Below are 25,709 nucleotides of genomic sequence, written 5' to 3'. Positions count from 1 at the left end.
ACGTGCAGATTAATGATTTGCATGAATGCATTACTTCATGCTGCTCTAAATGTTTGTGCTGCAAATGTCTGTGCTGATTTTTGTGTCAGGGACACAATAAGCACTGACATAACGTAAAGGAATTAACTAGTGTATTGATTTTAAATTATCAATAATTAGTTTCTGCTTATTAACAATGTACATGGTTAAAAGCTCTATGAAAATAATGTCAAACTGAAAAGACAATGATATGATACCATTTTCTTTTATTTATTTATAAACCAATGCATTCATTGACTTTAGTAGATCATACATAGCTGCTGCCTAAAATATCATGTAGGCTAAATTAGTTCTGAATGAGATTCTTGTAAACTGTAAATAATGTTCACTCATTCTTTTGAAAGTGCCTAAACTGTGGTCTTGAATTTACAGTCAATTCCAAAAGTGCAATATATAAACAAACAGATCTCTCTGAACTCATCCTAGTTTCAAACTGTAATCTAAGCTTTACTTACATGGTTTACAAGAGCAACTTAATACAACAAAATCACAGCTTTAAGACATGCTCTTATTTCAGATAGAACATAAAAACACATAACTTTTACAACATAAATGAAGACACGTAAACTTAGAAAGAATAATGCACAGTTCAACCCATAAAATAAAAATGTCTATGGGATTGACACACAAAAAAATTGTACCAAGCTACTGGAAAAACTGGATACAATGCAATTCCAATGTTGGACACAAAGAGACTAACTATGAAAATGTTAAATGTTATTTCTCAGTCTCTTTCCCCACAGTGTTTACCTGATATAATGTTCTCTGTGAAGTGTATTACACCCAATATCAATTTCATTTCATGTGTAAGCTTTAAGTTAAAAACATCTCATTTGCTATAATTGTACATAGTATATTTAAGAGCCTTCAACAGAACCTTCAGAACCTGAGATTAATATCAGACTGGGACAATGATAGTAATGCACAATACAAAATGCAATATAAAAAAAAGAATACAAAAAAAAAACTGAGTTCAACACTGAGAATGAGACAAACGCTTTTTTTTTTTTTTTTAGCTTTGGAGGTTTGAGGGATTGTCATACACTGACTGGTTAAATTAAATACAATATAGTACTGTAAAAACTTCCATTAATCGTAGAAAACATCCAGTAAGTACACTTACTATATACTGACATCTGCAAATAAATAACATAATTCATGATTATAATTAATTAACTTAAAAAATAAAGAAGACAAACATTTTTACTTTCTCACTTTTGCTTTCATTTCTCATCACTCATCACTAATGTATACTCAGGGATTCGGATTATAGTGGGCAAACTTAAAATATTTATTTGTTTTATGTTTCACTGGTATTGTGGCATAGCTAATGGAAGAAAGATTAATGTATCTTGCTCATTGATAACACATTGGCTCCCAGTCTCAATTCCTGGGCTCTTCCTAATTTACGAGCTAGTTTGTTTATGCGTTTGTGTTTTGCCTTTGTTTTGCAGGGGGAAAAAAAGAAAGAAAGGGTGAATTTGATACTGGAATAGTAAAAATAGAGATGCATAATGGCTTTAAAATGCGTATATCCTAAAAGTCTCTGTGTAACCAGAAACACAGCTGACATAGCATCATTTCAAAAAGTGAACTAGTAAAATGCTAAAGTACTTCCCATGCTATCAAAACATATTTTTTGTTGATAAATTCAAACTTAAGGTTACACAATAACAGTTAATTTCCTGACACTCTCTGCATTTCATGTTTGACAGATGATCTACAGTACATCACTGTAAAATTTGAGCATGCTAGCAGGTTTGGCATAATGTACTGTAGCTCAAGAGCTAACATTGCAAAACTAGAAATATGGTATTATCTTGATATAGCCTTATGTTAGCTTAGCAACATTCTAGTGTAGCCAAGTCTGTCTCCTGCACATGATGAAATCTCTTCGGTGTTGCATTAGCAGGTTGCTATCCAAATACAACATCTGTGGTCAAATGGAAGACTTGTATTGGAAGTTTGTCCATGAGAGGAACAGCAGTGGCAGTTTTCCTGAATGGAGGCTAACAAAGTTCTGTAAACATTGCTGACCAAAACATGAAGGCATGAATATTTTCCACTGAGAAGAGAGTAATGTTGAGAACAGCCTAGTAAAGTACAATAAATAGACTGTGAACATATTTTACTTTCCTAATTGTGTTTTTTAAAATCTTTTTAAAACTTAGAAGAATGAATGAGCCACTACTTTGGTTGTATACGGACAGTGATGGTCACTATTACTATATCAGTACAATCAGGACTGTACAGTATATTTGCAGAGAAAACAATATTCATGTGAAATGTGTTCTGTTTTGGTTTAGTGCGCAACTTTACTATGGACCTGGATGAATAATAATAATGTACTGGGGTGACAGTATGGTATTCACAGCAACTAACGTTTCCACCTTACAGCTCCTGGATCTCTGGTTTATTGCAGAGCTTAAGTTATTGTTGATATAAAGCTACCTAGGTAATTTTGTTAAAAGCAGCTGTTTACCGACCTGTCTAGGATTTTAAACTGGGAAATGGAGGTAAAGGTGCTGAGCAAGATTTTGCTCTAGACACCAAAATTGGGCTGTATTGACCTTTGATTTTGCCCTCCATGCTGTGAATGAGAAGAGGGATTTTTTTTTTCCATATTAAAAAAGCTTTAAAAAAGGGGGCCAGCTTCATGCCTCTTATTAGCAACCCTATATTAGCTGTATTTATCTCTATTGTACAATAAATTGGTTTGTTTCTTATTGTTTCACTAAACTACAACTTTTAAAATTAAACTACAATAGTTAAGTAGATTACAGAGTACTGTTTTCTATGTATTTATTTTTAAATATTATGAAATAATAAATAAGGGGGAACAATGGCATCTTTGATTATAATATAATGTTTGGTATAATGCAATATTCACAGAAAGATTTCTGGATGTTTCTGTACATGCTCTTTGTGGTTGAGTTCTCTGTGTTCCTTTCACCCCCCTAGAAAAACGTCAGCAAATGAACTGTTTTCACTAAACAAAGTGTTTCGATGATGCCAGTGATGGCCTGGTGTCCAAATCAGGATGTCTTCCCACCTCATGCCCAGTGTTCTCGGGATAGGATGCAAATTTACAAATGACTGTGGGCAGGATAAATCACTTACTGGAAATGACTGAATGAATAAATAATTCAATATAGGAATCCTGTGTATTGTTTATGCTGTCTTTTTCAGTGTTCATCCTATTTAAGCTGCAAATGCTGGTCAAAGCAAAGTTTGACATACAAGCACTGTAGAAGCTAAATTATACTGCCAATTTGCTAATCAAGCCAGCGGTAGTCTGTACTTCATTGTGTGATTTAAGTAGGGTAGAAAAATGAGCATTTAAAAAACTGACTGTGTTCAGATTTACGTGATAATGGTCATTAAAAAAGTTGTTAAAATGAACAAACTCCATGTTGTGTTATGCTGAAACGGCTCTACATGGAGTCCTGTTTGTTCTTAAAGAATTAAAAATGTCTGATTGTGGGTTACAGAGGACTTAGGGATTTGAATTCAGACACACTTCTCCTGAACCTCCTGAGATAACCTAGTTATCAGCACCCATTTACAGCACATAACGCTCAACTGATACAGTCTATATCACTACTGAAAGCACCTTAAGTGTCTGCTTGCACTTTTGTCTGATAAAAGAGGGAGCAGTTAGAAATGGAACTAATGAACAGACTGAAAGAGAGGAAGAAAGTGAAAGAAAGATAGTTGAGTTCATCTAGGAAAGGGTGGGAGATGGGATGGTGAGCCAGGGCTTGAAGAAGGTCGATGGAGTGGCGACTGGTTTGGTGACATGCGTGGGCTCAATTCACCCGTTTGCAGACGCCAGAGCAGCTCTTCGTTTGTGCGACTCAAGCGCTTTTTCTCATTACTCTCCTTCTCCACGTACTCCTGCAGGTTTGCGTTCTCCTCTGACAGTTGCCTGAAAGAATGAGGAAAATTATGAATTTGCTGCAAAATACATCGAAGATAATAAATTGACTAATATAACAAAGGTTTTCATTTATCTATCTGTTTAACCATCTGAAGTCACATTTAATATCAATGACAGCATAATTCCATATCCACAACAATCTGCCCCTGTACAACAGCACACTGAATTGTTGATTATAAACATTTTCAATAGCAATAGCTAGGACAGTAGGGAAATCACAAGATTACATTAATGCACAAATACATTTGTACATGGTATTTTTATTTAATTAAGAGGTTTTAAAAGTTGTCAAATGCTGTAACTTTTCTTGGTTTCGCTAACTTCATTTGAGGAAAAACCTGGTGCTGCTGTAACACAAGTGATAAAAGGAAATAATTTTAATTGCGGATATTCCACAGACTTAAACTTGTATGGAAAATGATTAAATGTATGACATTATTCTTAAAAAAAATAAAATCTTTAGTGTTGGAAAACTGCTGTGGTACAAGTGATATACAATTTTGGTACATTCTGTTATTGGAAAATAATGAAGGTCCTTTAATCCTATAATTGAAGGCCCTACCATTTTCAAATGTCTGCAAAATCGAAATATAAATCGTTCACATGTATGATTGAATTTGTAGGATTTATGGTCTGAATAATTATTTAGCATGTGTCGAGTCCTTTAATAATCTTTAGTGTACAGATGTGTAGAGACCTGGACATGGCAAGGTTGAGGTCTATTCTCGCCTTGAGGTCCTCATTCTGCTGCTGCAGCACCTGAACACGCTCCTCCAACAAGGCATTCTTCTGAGCCTGTACAAAGTCACACACACAAAAAAACCCAAACACACACATATATATATATATATATATATATATATATATATATATATATATATATATATATATATATATATATATATATATATATATATATTTTTTTTTTTTTTTTTAGCTATATATACTAGAAATAGTTTAAATTATGCTTAATACTGCATAACATACTGAAGTGTGTTAATTATATAAGAAAGATCAGAATGCACAGAATCCTTCACTTTTGCTTTAGTCCTGCACATAAGCTTGTAATTGTAACCTGTAAATGCTGATTTTTTTCAAGCAGTATGAACTTAATCCACACAAATTAGATTAATAGTATAAATGATAAAATAAATAAGTACTTTATTACCTGTTAATTTTCCACAAACAGGTCATGTAGTGTTCTTAATTACAACAGTAAAAAAAGACACTTTCTACATTATCTGATTGATGTTAGATATATAATATCATTGCACATTTCCAAGAATAAAAAGGCTGACAGAAACAGGACAATATGCCTGACGATTGTCACTTTTACAACCCTAATTGCAATAAAAGGTGGGACACTGAGTAAAATGTAAATAAAAACATTTAAAAGACAGCATTTCATGCAGAGAAGAAGGCATGCGTGAACATGATCCAGAAACGCTGCCATCTGAGATTTGCATTTTATTGTATTCTGTTTTTCTATTAACATTTGACACAGTGTCCCAACCTTTTTCGTTTACCCAACACAAACTGTTTTGTCAATACGAATATATTTTAGGGATGGAATGTCATTACTTTAGATTACATTAGACAATATATGAAAAAAAAATTTTCTCACAATTGTTAAGTCTATTTTGACACTGGAAACTTACAGTAGTACAAAGAGCCCAAGTCGATCCTGAGGCTTGCGACAAGATATGTTTACAAAACATATTAGAAGCTCTGTAGATTGCCTACCATGAGTTAACTCCACCACCCTGCAACCCCAATTCACCCCAATCCCCTAACGTAAGACTTGAAATATTTGAGCAGACTTTCTGCACTTAGCACGTTTTTGTTGTGGTCCTTCAAAGTATTAAAAGTATAAACTGTATCCTCATTATATTCTCTCACATAATCCTTTGTTTGGTAATTTTGTCTTATATTGTAAGACAGGATATGATATTCAATTTGTCTTTTTGTAAGCAAGCCTACTGTGAGTTTAGCCTAATCATATAGGACATTAATAGAATAGCTTCTTAGCAGCTAGCTATGCTAATAATGTTACAATACAACAAACAATAAACTTTCTTTCGGCTTCTCCCATTAGGGGGCGCCACAGCAGATCCTCCACACGTTTGATTTGTCACATGTTTTTACGCTGGATGCCCTTCCTAACGCAACCCTCCCCATTTATCCGGGCTTGGGACCGGCACTGAAAGTGGCTGGTTCCCTGAACGGGGATCGAACCCAGCCCGCAGCGGTGAAAGCGCCGCAGCCTAACCACTAGACCACCATGGAACCTACAGTACAACAAACAATGCTGTCTTTATTTAAGCAGGGCTAGGCATTTTGTCTTTCTCTATATCCTGTTTTTGGACACTGTTGGACACAACACTGATATACCAAAATAAGGGATGAACAAAAGGGAGAAAGGGGAGAGGGGGAGAGAGAGACTGTGAAACCCTCAAAGAAACCGATAGGTAGCAGAAAGAGAGACTGCTCAGAATACGGTCTCTGTTGCTCTCTCTTTTGACCTCTTGTCACTTGCTTTATTGGTCTGTCCAGAGTCCTTCTCTCCCTCCCCAAAAAATCGATTTCCCACATATTTTATATAATTTGCAACATCAGGAAGCAACTATCAATGTGCTGGAGACTCGTAGAACCCGCCTAATGTAAACACTGGATGTAAACAAATAAAAAAATAAGACAAGATGGAAAATCAGTTCAACAGTACAATGTGATGTGACACTAATTATCCAACTGCACAAAGGTCCATAAAATAGACTGTCTAAAAGCAAAAAACACAATTACAGTATTAGACTTCCATTTTAGCCTGACAAAACCTGATTAAATGCTAATCTATTTAAATTGAAATAAAGCTCATGCTATTTGAGGGGGTAATTCCATTTGTGGCCATGGTTACAGCCCTGCAGTCTGATCATATAAAAAGAAACATATCATTTATTTTCACTTGTCCCCTTACTTTTGTACAAACACATACCAGTTTCTCCAACTCAGATATCTTGACTTCTTGTTGGTGGATCTGTTGATTCTTCATCTCTAGAACCTCTTTGAGACTCTTAAGATCCTCTTCTATGTGCTGATATGGGGCCAAAGCTTCCTGAGCGCAAATAAACACAAACATATGCATATTAAAATATGCTTGCAAAATTTCAAATATAGAAAGCAACTTTTTTTTTTATAGAATATACAATCTGAACTGCACACATACATAAGTGCATGTGAAGTTAAACACAGTACCACAATCTGTTCATCTGTACTTCTGCGCAGCGCCTCCTCGAAACGTTTGGCTCGATCACTCAAGCTGCGGTTCTGAAACGTCAGTGTGTCCACCTGATCCTGAACACATTACCATAACATCACATTAGGCCTCAGACAGAAAATGTCCCCAGACAGTAAAAAAGAGGGTGTCTCTACCTGCAGTGACAATCTGAGTTTTTCAAATTCTTCTTCCAGGGATTTCCTCTGCTGTTCGTGTGCCATCTTGAGATCTGAAAGAGCAATCACTATCTTTGCTAATGAAGACTCGAAATAAAATCAAGGCAGAACAATTTAAGTAAGAAAATACAGCAAAACAGCCGACCATTGCATTTAAATCATGCTATTATACCGAACAGTACATATATTTATTAGTAAAAGACCTTGTAATTTTTGTCTTATGTTTAGTTTTAAAAACAGATCTGAAATTTACCATGTTTTTCTTTCTTAAAAACATTCAAACATTTCCACATGCCAGAAAATGTAAAGCCAAATGTTTATAGCTGACTTTTAGTCTTCAACAGAATTCCAGAAACTTGGAATTACAAAAGAAAACTATAAGCTCTGTGCTGATCCAAGTTCTGTGATCAAATGTAGTCAGTATTTTGCAAAGTAAAGTTTAGAATGCAAATAGCATACTTATTTAATTATAGAAAACCAGTCAGACAGAACATTATAATCCTAAGGGTTTTTCCAATTACAAAACAATCCATACAAAAATCTTTCCCATGCAATTTTTCAGTGTTAAAGAACATTTATTTTTAACTTTAAACTCATTTATTGCAAGGCTACATAAAATGAAGCTCAGCAATTTGCCGTGCAAGTCTCTTGTATTCTTTGCTAGTAAAGAGAGTGTATTAATATAGTTTTTTTTTTTACATTGCTAATTCAAGCCATAATTCTCTTTTAGAAAAGAAATCAGCACCTGCTGTCATATCAAAATCAAGGATTCAGTACTATGGTATGGTATCTTTAGCAGTTCTGTATTTCTGAAAAATCTCACTTTTGACCGTCCTAGCATGCTCCTCCTGTAAAGTGACAAGTGTGGCACTTTGAGCAGCCTCCATCTCCAGCATGGCCGCCTCATGGCTCTCACTCATCTCTTCCACCTGACAAACCACACTAGTATTAGTTTAAAGCTTGCTTCTTGAACATGTGTTGAGAAAATCTGGCTACATGGCTGTGTTTTGACCTGCTGTTGATGCTGGGTGCTGAGCTGCTCTAGCTGGCTGCTCTGCTGTTGCTGCAGAAGTGCAATCGCCTTCTGCTGCTCTTCGATGAGCCTCTTCTTCAGATCCCGAAGATCCTTCTCCTGCTCGTCCTTCAGCTTCCTCAGCTGCTGCTCAAAAATGCGCTCCAACTCAGCCTTCTCACCCTGCAAGCGCTCCCACCGGCCCACGCTGACCACTGCAGACAGCAAAAAGCAGATAGAATTACAGACATGGGAGGGTGGGATTAGGTGAAGAATGTGTTGTGTGATGGATTTCTCTACCTTCATATATTATTGTTTTTGTATTAGGTAGCTGACATGATGTCATGTTACCACATCAAGGGCTCTATCTCATGAGAGTTACTGTACATGGTGAGTCAAAGCAGCCTCATCTCCACTTACCCACTTCATCCCTGATCCTGGAAAGCTCCAGGGACAACTCCCTCTCCTTCACCAAGGCATTTTCATTCTGTACCACACACAGACACAAAGCAACAAAACTTTATTACAAACAAATACAAGCAAAATTATTTGTTAAAAATATGACATTCTGAAATAAACTTTTGGTAATTAGCTTAATTATTTTGGTTTTATTTATTTATTTATTCCCAATCCATAATAGATGCTGAGATGCCTGGATGGTAACCAAATCTATCTGGGATACGACTACGATATTTTACAAAGAATATCTTTTTATATCTTTATAACGTTTTACAATTTTTAAACATATCTAACATTTCTTAGCATGATATTTTGATAAAAGATCTAGCCAATGTTTCTAATGTCAAGCTAGACACTTATTCTATTGGCAGAAAATATATATTTAACCATTTATTTCTAAAAAGATGCTGTCTTCAAAAAAAAAAAAAAAAAACAGTAATAAAAAAATATATAATAAATAAGTTTAAAAATATTTTTTCTTGTATTAAAATCCATTTTAAAGTGGGCCAATAGGGAATTCCATTTATAAACTTTATAACTACATTCATTTTATTTTATTTATTTAAGCTTTAATTTCATATAAAATGCTTACTTTTACTTTTTAGTAGGTTTTTAGGTGTGCCAATATTTTTGTATCTGACTCTATCATTAGCCACTGAGAGAATGTCAGATAAGTGGAATAATAATAAAAAAAAAGAATCTGGGAAATCTTCAATAAATGTAATTGCAGCACAAACTGAACCTGAAGACTTACTGGCAAAGGGTAGCAAAAAATCCTAATTTACCACTATTGATTTTCTCATCTGTCTGCCTAATTCAGTCTGTTTGCACAAAAGCCACGTAATCAACCAAAGCAGTGGCACACAGACAGTATAAATAACTCATGAGGCTCAAAAGTAGGTATATATATATATATATATATATATATATATATATATATATATATATAGACAAGCAGGAGCTACATATATTATCCATTGCATTTGAAATATTGGTACATAAACCATGTATGATGACTCGGCACTTTTATAATCCTAATGTAAGTACAAAGAAGTATTTTAGTACACAGCCAGTTTGACAGGAAACTGTAGTGCATCATACTGCATCAAACACTAATGAGCTACAGAACATTCTAGCATATCTAAATATTTAGTGAGAAACACAGAGGTAATATTTTCTATGCCTTAAATTGTACATTTTTAGATTATCCTAGTAATTTTAGTTGTGTATTTCTGGGTGCATTTCCCTGATATAGTTTGCTAACCTCTAGGTGTGAGGTTATTCACACCATTCATTTTGTCATATTTATTTTTCAAAATATGCTACGACTTGCAGATTAAAAATGAACCTGTTTGTAAATATAGATCCCTGATTCCTCTGGTTCATTTACTTCTTGAGACCGTATGTATTGGACATGGCAAGGGGCTGTCTCAAGGACACTGTCCCCACCTACTACCAACCCCATAAATCCAGCTCCATAAATCGATTAATCCCTAGTACATCCACTACACAGAATGCATTGAATAAATGATCATATTTCAACCTTTAAAGTAAATAAAGGAAAAAGAATGTGCAAAAATGAACACAAAAATGGAAATGAGCATCGTGAGTGACTATGGAAACATCTGGCATCAGGTGTCTGAGGGTACACACGGGGCGGGATCCGATCTCTAGCATATCTTGAGGATTGCCACAGCTTCTAATCAGCATACACAAATACACACATATAAACAAATACACATAAAAGCAAATACACAACTGCATTCACACAGACAAAAAGAAGTACACAAACTACTGGAACATGACACCAGTCATCTTAATTAGTTCTTGCACACACACTATATACACAGACACACATGCACACAGGCATCCTTCCTGAGAGTGCAGCTAAAGCTACGAGTGCTTTACCCGTGTCCAGTGAGTATCCAGACAGCAACTGAGGGGAACATATTGAGAGAAAGAGTCTATACTGCAGCTCTGGCCCATGCTCATGCGGAATGAACAAGAATGAGAGAGCACAAAATAGAGACACGGAAAACGTGGGGAGGGGGACATCACGCAAAAGAAAGCAGAGAACACCAGTGTCACTTTAAATAGCCTTACCTCATCCCTGGCATCATAGCACAACAGCTTTGGCAGTAGCTACCGGCAAACGCCTAGATCTCAGCGTCTCCTAATACACCCTTATCTCCCTCCCTCTTCTCTTCCTCCCCTGGCTCTCCCCCCTCTCTGTATCTCCCTCCCTTCCTCCCTCACTCCCTCATCTTCTCTGCCTCTCATACACTGACATGCACACAGGGTCTTGTCCGTCGACTGAGAAGCGGAAGTGGATGAAAGGGGGAGGGATGGAGAAACGGGTGGCTGTGATCGATATAAAGCTGTTTTATTGCGCCTTGCAACGCATGATTCAACCAGGTCCACAGGGGGACGAGATACATGCGAATTAAACACAATGGGGAAGCGTCAAAGCTCTCACAATAGCACCACAGAGTCGTATAAGCCACTGTCAGTTCACAACACTCAACCCTGGATAAAAGATGTCTTTATACTTCACAAGATGACAGAATCAGTTCCACCAGTGAGAGTAGGAGTAATGAATTCAATTGTCTTGTAAACTGCTAAATAAATAGCAGTGTAAATAACAAAATCACCAAAAATAAAAGAAAATGGTAAAAAAAATAATAATAATAATTGGCAGTAAACTAATTTTCTATATTGTGCTTACACTTACTAATACTACACTAACTAATACTGCTACACACTTACACTTACTAATATCATATATATATATATATATATATATATATATATATATATATATATATATATATATATATATATATATATATTTATATATATATATAAATAAAATAAAAGCAAGTTAAAAAAATCTAGAATTTTTATGATGCATAAAAATCATGAAAAATACACCCTCACATACTACTACCAAAGCAGATATTAATATTAAAAGTGGAAATTATGAATAAATGAATTATTATTTAATAAATGTTCTTGCTTTTGATTTTTTGTAAAGCATTTCTTAGCTACCTTTTTGATTCATGAAAATAATACAATATAATTGTATAATAAAATGTGTTATACCAGCAGGAGCGGAATGAAGGCACAAATGTATTTATTAAAGTGTAAACATTGAAGATAATCATTAAAACTACAAAGTGATGAAGAAACAATAACCAAAACCTGGACGTTGACCATGGTACACAAGAAAATATCTAGAAACAAACCCCCCCAGAAAAAAAAAAAAGAATGCGCTCAGGTGGTATGCATTGGATGATGGGAGATGTAGTCCTGTGGCTCTGGTCATAATCCAATAATTATTAATAGACCAGTGCTACCATTTATTTTTTAAATTGTCAACAATCTGAGTATTTTATTAACAATAACAGTAATCCAATCAGAGAAATGTCAACTTCTCTAATTAAATACATGAAGCACAGTGCATATTTAAGCCTCATAAATAATAAATAATAAGTTAGGAGTAGCACAGTCTCAAGACATTATTTATTATTCATAGAAATAAAAAATAAAAACTTGGGTATTAACTAAAACACTTTAAAATCGTTAAGTAAATATCTGATCATTAAAAAACTAAACTAAAACTAAAATAATTTAGTTAGTTTAAAAAGATTTAGGTTTCCAGCTGGAAACTATAAGAAACTATTATTAATAATAATGTAACTAATGAACTCTGGGCTTTTGAAACATTTGGAAAACATGTTTGCAAAAATGCTTTAACGAAGCTGTGTTCAATGATATTTTGTTTAATGATATCATATTTTTCAACATACTTATTATCTTTTGGTTATTGATGATATCTCAAGAAATTTTATTGATACTACAATGTGTGTTTTGCTGCCATTAATGTGTGTGTTACCTTGTGGCAGAAGTGCTGAGTGGTTATTCCCAAGATGTCCATGCAGAGTGAGGTTTTTCCCAGCTGGGCCTGAAGGGCAATGATTTGCTTGGCCTGTTCCTCACAGCGCTCTTTTAGCCCCTGTACCGCCAAGAGACGCTCACGCTCCGCATCCAATCCCTCTCTCCGGCCTCCGAGACGCGCCACACATGACCTCTGACGCACTGGCACACAACAATACAGATGGCAAAGTCAACTCTATTGCAATTTAATATAGAAGAATCACTTACTAATTCATGGAGTCAAGTGTTTAAACTATACAATCTTTAAAAATTTAGTAACACAGATTAAATTGTTAGCGGAACACAATTCATGAAACTTGTAGTAGCAACTTTAGCTTGTCTGTTAGGTGCCCTGTAGGATTACTACTATTGTCCATAGACATGCACTATTCCCATAATTCTGATCACCCAACCAGAGATTTATGACATATTTCAAACATGACAGAATAAATAATTGCTTTAATACAGGTGTATGTTTACAAGGAACTGCTAGTCTCATAGCTAACAGTCATATATTTAAAATTGCCATATGCTAGTATTGGGTCAAAAACAACTAACTGACACAAGGTAACTTCACAGCATTTGCAGTGAGGGTATGTGGAAAGTTTCCGCTAGAAACCTTGGTACCCTGCTATTATATTCAATAAGCTGTAGTCTAGTTGTGTTCAGCTTTAGAACAAAACAGTATGTATTCAACTTAGGTACGCCAAAATACTAGCAAAACAATGAAGGGTGTCCTAAAACTTCCAGGGTTTTTTTGTGTTTAAAATAAATTATTAAAGGATGTAACTACTTATTCAGGACAGAATTCAAAGAGTCGAAAACACATGTAAAAATTAGGTTTGAATCAAAATTTGGAACTCGAAAAATCTAAAAATTGGGATTGGAATCAATTATATACATAACAATAATATACAATAATATGAGTCTACTTGAAAATGCAATTGTTTTTATTTTATATTACCATGTATATGAGTGCATGAAAAAAAAGTTGATAAAAAAAAATAAATAATCACAGACTCATCACTGGGTCTAGGTGTATTAATGGTAAACATCTGACCAGATACAACTGACATAAACCTCACATACACACACTCAAGTACCAATGAGTGCTAAGGGGGGCATGAGAAGTAAGAGGGGATTTAGAAAAGGGGGGGATTTACAGTAATCTAGGAGGTATGGATTACACATTACACTGAATGAAAGAATACACTGAAGAGGTCTTGAAGAAAGCTTTTTGTTTGTGTGAATAAACACAACATGTAACTGTCCATGTCCACCAAGAAAAAAAAAAACAGTGATACATTTGTTATATATTTATAACAAGATTTATATCACACATACACACACTCATACAAATCAATAGGAACAATGAACTCACCAGGGGAATGAGGCTTGGGTGAGACCATTGCAAATCTCTTCGGAGAGGACAGAGTAGGATGAGCAACATCTCCATCTCTTTTTAACTCCTTTTTAGCAGCTTATTGAAAAAAAAAAGAAAATACATTTTGAAATTAAGAATCTATTGCTCCCATCACAGAATTCGACACAACTTTAAAACAGTTTTCTTATAACATTAATTTATATCTTATGTTGTTAGAATACACTAATGACCATCACCTATATGTGCCTGTTCCAAATCTATGGACATTATTAACATGTAGTTGGTGCCACACTTGCTGCATTTCTGGAAAGGCTTTTCTGCAGGGTGGCTGTGGGAATTTGTGTTCATTCACCCAAAAGAGCATTAGAGAGGTTGTGAAATGATGTCAGGCGAGAAGGCCTGGCATGTAGTCAGCATTCGTTTTTAATCCCAAAGGTGTTCAGTGGGGTTGAGGCTCAGGGCTCAGACCACTCTTCCACATCAATCTTGGCAAAACATATCTTTATGGACCTCACTCTGTGCACAGGCATAATAAAGTCATGATAAAAATGTGTTGGGTTCTTTAATTCTAGTTAATATAAATCCTAGAACAGATATTCATTAGTATTAATTACAATTGTGACTATATATTGTGCTTATTATATTGTACTTTTCTTGTAAAAGTAAGTATACCCATGGACTTACATTATAAATTTTACGTTTTTATAGTGGTCTCATTTAGGTTTTTGGTTCTTTCCTTAGTAAAACAAAAAGGTTCTTTGTAAAATGTTACAGGCGTAGTAAAAAGATATTTTGAAATTTTTTTTTTTTTTTTTTAAATATGCTTTTGAGTTGAAAGTTTGCTGATGGTCTTTTATCTTTACCGACCAGACATAACATTATGGTCACTGATCAGGCAGAACATAACCGCCTACCTTATATTGTGTTGATCCCCTTTTTGCTTGAACCTTGCCTATGACCCTGTCACCGATTCACCTTCCTTCATTGGAGCACTTTTTATAGATTCTAAACACTGCAGACTGGGAAACACCCCACAAGTGCTGCAGTTTTAAAGAGGTTTTGACCCAATCTTCTAGCCATCACAATTTGGCCTTGGGCTGAAACGATTACTCGAGTAACTCAAGTCATTAGAATACAAAATCATTGAGGCAAATAATTTTAATTCAGACTTTATTTTTCGCCATTTTGACTTTATTTCTCGATTCCGATCAGGCAGCGTCACCCCCTCTATAGTGCCAAGAAAGCTTTACACACTGAAAATGAAATGGGCTACAATCAGTAGAATCGCATGGTATCAAACTAAGCCTCTGATCCCTGGAGAAAACTCTGTCTAACAATCAGCTCTGGAGGAAACAAAACCACACAGATGAAGCAGAAAAGCCATGTTCATACACCAACAGCTTCAAACTACAGGCCGACAACATGGTTACTGGTGGATGAACCAGAAATTTTGGATGTTTACGATAAATAAAGTCAGAATTGCGAGAAATATCGTAAAGTCGTATAAAGAAAAGTTGTAAGGTATTTAGGCCAAAGAATACGACATTTAATTTCCATATTTCATCAAAATGCAAATATATATATATATATATATATATATATATATATATATATATATATATATATATATATATATATATATATATATATATATAATTTTTTTTGTATTTGCATTTTGATGTAATATGGAAATTAAATGTCCTTGTATGCAATTTCAGCAATGAAATTAAAACATTTTCTAAAAGGAAACAAACTACTTGTTCACATTAAGAGACCTATCTTTACTCTTGCATATTTAGTATTGCTCTTCAATAAACAAAAAGTACTTTTTTTTTATTACTTGATTAATCGTTTCAATAATCGTTAGAATACTCGATTACTAAAATAAACAATAGCTACAGCCCCTACATTGGTTCTTGTCAAACTTGCTGAAATCCTTACCCTTGCCCTTTTTTTTCCTGCTTCCAGCACATTAACTTTGAGAACTAAATGTTCACTTGTTGCCTTGTATATCCCACCCACTATAGATTCACTCACATGTCATAATGTTATGCCTGATCGATGTATATCATAATCGGTATAATACTACCAATACTTATTGACAGTTCAGTATACAATATATTATTAATATGGAAATCTAAACTATACACTGACCATGGAAAAGTTACAGCAATATTTGTATGACATACAAATATTTAAATATTATAAATTTCACACCTGGGCATAATGTTCCATCAATAAGGATTATTAAATACAATATTTCTGTATTATTTTAATACAGAGAATCTTGATATAAAACTGATAAATGGATATACTATTGATAATGATATATCTATTAATTTGTTATGTTTAGGTTCATTTTATTATACTGTGCAGGATCTTGACTCTGGTGTTCCTTAATTAAGCGTTACATTTTCAATCCATTTAATTCTGAATGAATCATATGCAGCTTTTACACAGAATTCAGTATCTAAAAAGGGTTCATTTATGTTCTCTTAGTAGGTCTTTTGCTGAAGAACTTTCAAAATTAGACCAGATTGTGACCAGCAGGTGGCGTACGTTTCCCACATTATTAATGGTCTTTTCTACTTTAAGCACTGCAACAAATCTATTAAAAATTCATGTCTAGTTTAACTGTCTACTACTGTTTCACCACCAGATGGCCCTACGCAACAATTTACCTTTTTGGAAAGCTTTAAAAGCCCATGATGCAGACATCCTCAGCAAATTCCACCTTCCTGCGTCACATGGAACAAAAGTGCTGACTAGCTGTATCTGAAACCTTAGAGGAACAATTTGTCCTCTGCCTTGACCATTCTCCTAGAGAAGCTGCCCGCATGATTGCATTCACCTGCATTGCATGTACTTGTATCAGAATGAAATTAAGAGCTAATCTAGATCATAAATTCCAGACTCTAATCTAGCTAATGTGTTGGTGGTGGTGTTACTGGTGTGTTTTTGGTTGTGATGTTGTGTTGTTTTGGTGGTGCTAATGCTATATTTAGTTTGTGGTTATTTGTAGTTAGTTATTTGTAGTGTTGTTGGTTGTGAGTGTGATTAATGTTGGTGGATACAATTCTCCAATTCTCAAAGCACAAAGACCATTTATGTAATGTGTACAATATACACATTCAGTGATGACGTAACAGGACATAACATAGCAAGGAGGTAGGATGAACTAGACATACACAGCAGCTGTAACAGCAGCTGCATGCCTACATGTCTGCACAGCCAACATTCTTTGCATTACCCAGTGTAGGAATGAAACCTGCAGAAGCAGAACAGCCTGGTAGACTAAATAAACTCTTATACCAATCTATTAAAGATGGGAATAAGATTACAGGGAACTATCAGGATCGGCATCTTATAAGGTTGTGAAAGATAACTGATGGCAAAGAAATCACACTAAGGGCCTCTGAGGCACAGATTTGTACACTGTGTGAGAGGGTGTGAAGTGTAAATGCTACTATAGTGACAGTGGCATGTTCCTGACAGCACCAACCACTCCAACTGACATCCCAGTCTCCCACCTTGTTCTGCAGCTACAGTCAGCAGAGAAATAGAGCGAGCCAGCAGAGCGAGTCAGCAGAGAAATAAAGACACCTCGCCATAAACTCGATTTCTTTATAAAAACTTCAACACTGCTAGTTCAACAATGTGCTCATGACTTGGATATGTGCCTGGTGTCCTGAATACACTAAGTATACACAAAGAATAATAATACATTTTAGTGGCACTCCGACTGCTCTCGGTGCTCTTGAAAAAAAACTTCAAAACGTATGCTGTACAAAGGCAGTGAATGAATGCTGTAGTGCGAATGCTTTCAAAAATAAAAGTAATAATTGAATTTGATAATTTTTTTTTAATAATACATTTTTATTAATTAACTAAATAGAAATTAAATGAACAGAAAAGAAATCCAAATCAATATTTGATGTGACAACTTTTGGCTATCAATTCTTACTTTTGCACACTTTGTACATACAGCCAATGTCTTTTAAGAACTATTTCCAGTGTAGAGAAGAATAAGGAGTCCTGAAAGTAACATTTCTTGGTCCCCACAGAGCCCAGATGTCAACATCATCGAGTCTGTCTGGGATTACAGGAAGAAGAGACCAAGAAGGATTTGAGAAGAACAACCTACCTGCTGAGTTCTTTCAAAAACTGAGCAAGTGTTCATAGACTCTAAACCTACAAAATCTCCGACGTTGTACAAGTGTGCAAAATAAGACTTGAAAGTCAAAGGTTGGTCACACCAAATATGGATTTGATTTGGATTTCTCATGTGCTTTCCATTTTGTTCATTGCTAAAGATAAACTATTAGCGATCAGCAAAGTACTGTATGCAGTATTACTATATCAGAATTACTATTTGTCAAATAAACATTTACTATCTAAAACTATCTAAATATTTTCTAACAAAAAGCAATTTTGCATGTGTTTATCATGTTCTATCGATTCTATTTATCTATTTATGTTTTTCAGCTTGTCCTTTGACAGATGAATATAATATAATGTAATGTAATGTAATGCAATGTAATGCAATGTATTGTAGTGTAGTGTAGTATGGTATGGTATGGAATAGTATGGTATTGTATTGTTTTGTATTGTATTGTATAGTATAGTATAGTATATTATAGTATTATATTGTACTGTATTGTATTGTACTGTATTGTATTGTATTGTAAAATGTGCTTTCCTTCTCCAAGAATAATAATGTTGCTTTTACCCATGCCCTATTTCTGTGGGATATAAATATAGAGTTGCACATTATTCTGTAAAGTCCCTGTGCCATCTAGCATTGTTTGGAAAAACAAACCAGACAGATGGCTGTTGAACAAGTCAGGTAATGGAAATACAAATACATAAGGACCTAATAGCTCCATTAAGTAAAGACAGGGACAATGAAAAGAATGTTTCATGAGTCTGCAACAGTTGAAGATATGCTAATAAATGTACACACACACACACACCCACATACACTCAAAAGCACATACACACAAAAGCATAAACACACACACCAACAAACCAACACACCAACACACACACACACACACACACACACACACACACACACACACACACACACACACACACACACACATACACACACACACACATATACACACACACACACACACACACACACACACACACACACACACACACACACATACACACACACACACACACACACACACACACACACACACACACACACACACACACACACACACACAGACACACATACACACACACGCACACAGAAAATAACAAAATGAGGAGGAAATGTGTAGGAAAATGGAGTTCAAATATATGGCTTTCTGCAGCAAATTTACATTAAATAAGATACATATACAAATATTAATAATTATAACTATTAGTGAAAATGTATAAAAAGTATGATAAAAAAAGAATTTTTAAACACAAACTCATTAAATCACTTAGCACAGGGTCTTCACAAACAGACCGGTAAAGCACAGAGGCTTGGTGAAGATACTCACCAACAGGTGAACCACGAGGTGGAGGCACCACAGAGCGCCGGTTTGCACTCTGGGTATTTCCAAGGCTAGATCGTCTACCGCTGCCCCTGTCACTGGGTGAAAAAGAAGCACGAGGCACAACGTTCTCCTCATTTTCCCTGTTTTGACCTACAAAGAACAAACAGAGTCTGGAATGTTGTAACCCGAATCTTGACTCTACTGCATCCTAATAGCAGTTTTCACATTACATCCCTAGTCTATTCATGAAAACAAACTCAAATAAATATTTGCTGTAATGGGTTCTGCCCAAAATCATGCCAATTTCGGGAACACTGACTCATTCCCCATGTTTTTCATCCTAGTAGGCAAATGTTTGCATCACTGTGTGAGTATTAGAAAAAGAAGAGCATGAGGCTGCCTTTAAATGAATAAAAATGATCAAAAAAAATCTAATGATTTAATTATAATTAGTGATAAAACGTCAAATTCCTTAGCACAACTTCTGGTGACCGAAAGATGTTTGCACTATTAAAGAAAACTGTTGTAAATACTGTGAAGACATACTATTTCCCTGGGCAAATAAATATACTAAATGTCAAAATATTCAGCTTTTAATGATTTTTATTTGTTTAAATAAATATTAATAAAACAAATGCATACAATTTTTCAACTAATCATCACTTGTTTGATGCCTATTACTATTAAATGGAAAAACACTACCTCTTGTAAAACACTTACTATGTAAAAAGGTGTCTGCAAGTTTACCCATAAGACTTAAACTTTTATATCAATCAAAGGAGACATAATTTACATACTTTAACTTTAATAAGTTACTTTATCTTTAAAATGAACATTTGCTTTCCCAGTGGTGTTAGGTCACATGATTCTTATTTTTTATTCCACACAGTGTCAATGTACTTGCAACATGAATCACAACATGGGTCAAAAAATTTTATCTGAATTAAGCAAGATATAAAACAGATGTATAGCAGATCAATAGACCAAAACACAAAGATACAGATTGACATTTTGAGACACCACAGGCCTAAAAACCCACAACAAAACAAACACTGTCAAATGAGAGAGGTTTCAATACCAATAATGAGTCATAGCACGTGTATTGCACGTGTATTGTTAATATCTAAATATACATAGCTATGAAACCTGTATCTATTCACTTAGACATCCATGTTCACTCCTAATTTAAACTACAAACAAGAAGTTTAAATTAGGAGTGAACATGGATGTCTAAGTGAATAGATAAAACAGGTAAATGCTAACAGAAAGGGTTCTTTCTCAAAACACAGTATATAAAAAGAACAACATTTATATTACAGTGATTGTTAGAAAATACAGAGGCTATACAGTTGATCAAACTTTAGCAAATGCAGTCACGCTAATAACTAGCATTGCTTACTAAATGTATTTTTTTCTCTTTTTTATCTCTACATTATACGTATAAAAACAAATTTTCATGCATTCTCTAATACTCAGATTCACACTTACATGAGAGTAAATCCTGCTTTGGTGTCTCTCTTTGAAAAACAAATGTAAGAAGCGGTACAAAATATCCTAAAAATGTGAACATGGTCGAACTGGTCTCTCAAAAAAAGAAACAAAAGATCTTCTTGACTTAATTTATTTTCTACCATCATTTACATTCAACTCTTCTTTCAGGGAAGTGCAGCTTTAAAATAGGATTTAAAAGCCATACCAGCAGTGTGCTAATGAATGCTAATAGCCACATCCATCAGAAAGAATAATTGAAAGAGACATGTTATCACCAGGCACTTCACAGCAGGTTAAATACAGTCTCTCACCATGCCAGAAAGCAAAAGTGGTCACAAAGGCATGGACATGAGATCATTTTGGGTGTGGGCGACAGCTGTCTGTTTTACTTCATATTCAAGCCTTACATTTGTGCTTACTGGCCCCGGCATCTGACAAAGCGTATGTGTAAATAACAAGCAGACAAGTTGTGGAGAGTGGGGCCATAAAAAAGTCGACAGCACTAGAATGCAGTGAACGCTGCTGAACCGCCAGCTGTCTAGAAGCCAAATGTTTCCTCGCTATAGTATCAGACAAGCTTGAACTTCTCTGAAATTCACAGTAGATTATGGAGATTTATAGTCCTACATGCTGAGGTTAGTCTGGTCCACGCAAACTGATGTTGAGGGATTGGTGGGTTAACGGGGTCATATGTTAGAGGAACAAGCAATCTCAGAATAATTGGTTATAGCGTATACTACTATGATGTCAAAAAAGGAAACAAACCTTTATACAGCTAAGACTAATATTGACAATAGTCTTTTTACCTTGACTGATCCTAACAATATAACTGACAGTTTTAGGTAGATTTAGGACAGAGAGCAAGAGAGAGTGAGAGAGAGAGAGGGAGAGAGGGAGAGAGAGCGAAAGAGAGAGAGAGAGAGAGAGAGAGAGAGAGAGAGAGCGAGAGAGAGAGAGAGAGAGAGAGAGAGAGAGAGAGAGAGAGAGAGAGAGAGAGAGAGAGAGAGAAGTCTATTCTCAGCATTTTTACACACTGCGCTATTGACTCAGCACTGGTTCTGCAGCAAAGGAAAGACAATGAATTCATGCAGTGACAGCGTTTACAGAAATATGCCTAGCATGAAACTTGAAGTGGATAGATACATCAAGAAACTCACACAACAAAATACAAAGGTGCCTCCTCACCCCTTACAAAGTCATTAACAAATCAAAGTTAAGTCAAAGTTTTTCACATAATCCCCTAACCAAGGTAAAGTATCTTTAAGGGCAGGTTATGTAGTGTTTATTCTAATCATGTACTGTATCTTTGCAAGACACTTCTTCAGATACATATTCAATAATTTTGATTAAAATAAAAACAATCATTATTGCTAACATGTCATGTCTGTAACATACTTAGTATAACTGGTGTTTATTTAAACTCACAGTATTTTTTATTATACTGCATATTGAATTTTAAATGTTTGTGGATGAAATTCAGCAACTGTACTTAGACTTCCATTATAAATCTTGCTGTAGAAAAGCAGATTCCAAAGTCTTTCAGTAATAATCTCAAGTAATGCCCTTTCGATTTCTCAAGGCCACTGTATACATTTGGTATCAAAGACAAGTGGGAAAAAGAACGGCGACATTTTTGGTTGAATTTTGTGGTTAAAAATAGATAAATTTTTTGATAGAAGAGTATCTGCAGGAATGAAAGGGAAAGTTTATAGGACTGTGTTGAGACCTGCGATGTTGTATGGTTTAGAGACAGTGGCATTGAGTAAAAGACAGGAGGTGGAGCTGGAGGTAGCAGAGCTGAAGATGTTAAGATTTTCATTGAGAGTGATGACGATGGGCAGGATCAGAAATGAGTTCATTAGAGGCACAGCGCATGTAGGACATTTTGGGGACAAAGTGAGAGAGGCCCGATTGAGACATGTGCAGAGGAGGGACATGGGGTATATCAGTAGGAGAATGCTGAGGATGGAGCCACCAGGAAGGAGGAAAAGAGGAAGGGCAAGGAGGAGGTTTATGAAAGTGGTAAAGGAAGACATGCAGGTAGTTGGTTTGAAAGAGGCAGATGTAGAAGGCAAAGTAGTATGGAGACGGATGATCCGCTATGGCGCCCCCTTCTAAGAAGAAGAAGAAGACGAAGAAAATGGATACATTTAAAGTCAGCTGGTTGTTGAGTACATATAAATTAAAGGGCATAATTCTTGTCTGTGGTTGTCTCACACTAGTGGGTGGAGAATGGTTTAGTAGCAGTCTGCAGTGTAACAGAGGCAGAAGATTGAAATGATAAAGATTTTTTCCTCAACCACCATAGAGCACTATAATAACTAAAAAAAAAAAAAAAATACAAATTAAATCCACAAATGTGCCTGCATTTTCAAGACGGAGTAATAATTAAAGTATTGTGGTTGGTCATTCAAAGCACATGCACAGTTTATATAGAAACAGAAATGCTAAAATATAATTAAATAGTACATTTTCTTCAAATTCAGGTTGCAGTTACCTGGTCAATTACAAACACTGTAAACATAGAAAAAAATCCTGGAAGCTTCCAACAATTTGGGAAAAGACTTGAAAACTGAGACAATATACTGTCCAAGAATACAGCTGAGCAGCATCTGTGCAATATGCCAGTGATGGTTTTCTGGCAGTTCTGAGATTAAGGCAAACTGAGATTTTGATATCAGGCACAGTTTGCCTTAAGGCATTCAGAACTGCTGAATGGTAGTCATACCCAGAGGTTGATCACACTGAAATGATTTTTTTTTCTAGAACAAAAGCAAATATGTATTTTAAAGACTTTATAGATGAAAGAAAATGTTACTTCTTTTTTAATTAATACAAATAAATGTTTAAAAAATGGGAATTGTTTTTTAATAAACACTAAAAGCTTTAACCAAAGAGTAAAACAGTATCAAACTCATTATTGAGTGGGTAAGCAGACTTGATGAAAAGCAGTAAATCCATTACTCAGTCACACTGTAACACACACACACACACACACACACACACACACACACACACACACACACACACACACACACACACCAAAAAATTTTACTATAAAAATGTATGCCCCTCATTATGCCATCTTATATTTCAAGCATGTCATATTATACAGATACATGTAGTGTAAATATTTCAATAATATGCCTCTTACCACTTATTTCACCCCGTACTTTACCCTCTGATCCTCTACCATTCCTCAATTGGTCCCACCATCTCTATGGGCACATTGCTTCCAGACTCTTCGTTGTTCTGGCATTTAGGTGGGGGAACAAACTTCCACTTGATGTCCAAACAGCTGAGTCTCTAGCAATTTTCTTACACCGTCTAAAGACCCACCTCCTCCAGAGGTTCTAAAATGAACAATTCTTGAGAGGGGGAAATTCATTATATCTATTTCTCTCCCAACAGAGTTTTGGGCTGATGGTATTCTTAGTCTGTGTCCTAATGAGCCAGTTTCAGAATGTTTTATACATGGAATTTTAAAAGTATTTATTAAGTGGCTCTGGATAAGAGTGTCTACCAAATGCCATAAATGAACATACAAATGCTGACATAAGCATCAATCACTATTTCAAGTTTGGTGTATTTATTGTTGCTTGTGTAAATGATGCTCGCCATTCAGCACTAAAACTGTGCTATTTTTGGAGCATTTACAACATAATTATGCCTGCACTGAGAAATTCTTCCTCTGTGAGGAAATCAACCAGAGAGTCACAAAAAAATGTATAGATTAATAATAGGCATCCTTTCCTAGCAACAGTGAGCTGGAGCAAGAGAGAAAGAATAGAGTGAATTCAAATCCTTCACAATATACAGTACAAATCAGGCTCACACTGGAAACAAGTCCCTGCACCAGAGGGAAGACAAAATGAGTAAGGAGAGAAATCTGTCACTTAAACATTGTCCTTTCTGCCCGTAAAATGATTTCCATGGAATGCTAAAATTGAGATGGCAAACTGCATTCTATCTTTCTACTTTGATGTTTTTCACTCTGCCTCATTGACACAACTATTAACCACCTTCCCATTTTTTTTCTCCCATATATGAACACAATAAACAGGAAAACACTACATGTAACATTTGGAGCTGATAAAATAAAAATACCCCTGGCACCCAATCATAATATAATATTACTATTACCTCAAAATCGTAAAATAAAAAAAAAGCAAGTCATCGTTCATTCCTGTGTTTAATGAGGCTACTTAAAACCCATTTACAAAATTATGTTCCCTCTGCAGAAATAATGCTGCTGGAGACTTTAACTGGCATAGTCTTCTAAAAAAAAAATTAGGACCAAGAGCTTTAAGTTCCAGATGTGCTATTGTACTGCTAATATGGAAAGATGCATAACAAATCAATTCCCAAATCATTTATTCCAACTCCGTTCATGATATTCTGAGGTTAAGAGACAAGGATCATTGAATAAGACTAACGAGAATACAACAGTAGACTCTACAACAGTTTCTACCCTAATCCCAGTTTTGACATAGACAACAC

At 35.2% G+C, this 25,709-nt stretch overlaps 1 protein-coding gene across 1 annotated transcript; it reads right to left on the bottom strand.

The window, feature by feature from the left end:
* Positions 1–228: 228 nt before the first annotated feature.
* LOC310729846 (microtubule-associated tumor suppressor candidate 2-like) lies at positions 229–21,476 on the bottom strand. Its single transcript, XM_083548407.1, has 12 exons — positions 21,207–21,476; positions 19,722–19,868; positions 14,215–14,313; positions 12,793–12,995; positions 8,859–8,925; positions 8,439–8,653; positions 8,250–8,355; positions 7,406–7,479; positions 7,229–7,327; positions 6,969–7,088; positions 4,677–4,774; positions 229–3,967 (listed from the first exon to the last, which is right to left on the bottom strand). The coding sequence occupies exons 1-12, from the start codon at positions 21,286–21,288 to the stop codon at positions 3,760–3,762; spliced, it is 1,518 nt and encodes a 505-aa protein (XP_083404533.1). The 5' UTR covers positions 21,289–21,476; the 3' UTR covers positions 229–3,759.
* Between the last annotated feature and the right edge of the window lie 4,233 nt (positions 21,477–25,709).

Source organism: Silurus aristotelis (genome assembly GCF_946808225.1).
Source record: "Silurus aristotelis genome assembly, chromosome: 8".
NCBI lineage: Eukaryota > Metazoa > Chordata > Actinopteri > Siluriformes > Siluridae > Silurus > Silurus aristotelis.
This window is presented reverse-complemented; position numbering and strand designations above follow the sequence as displayed.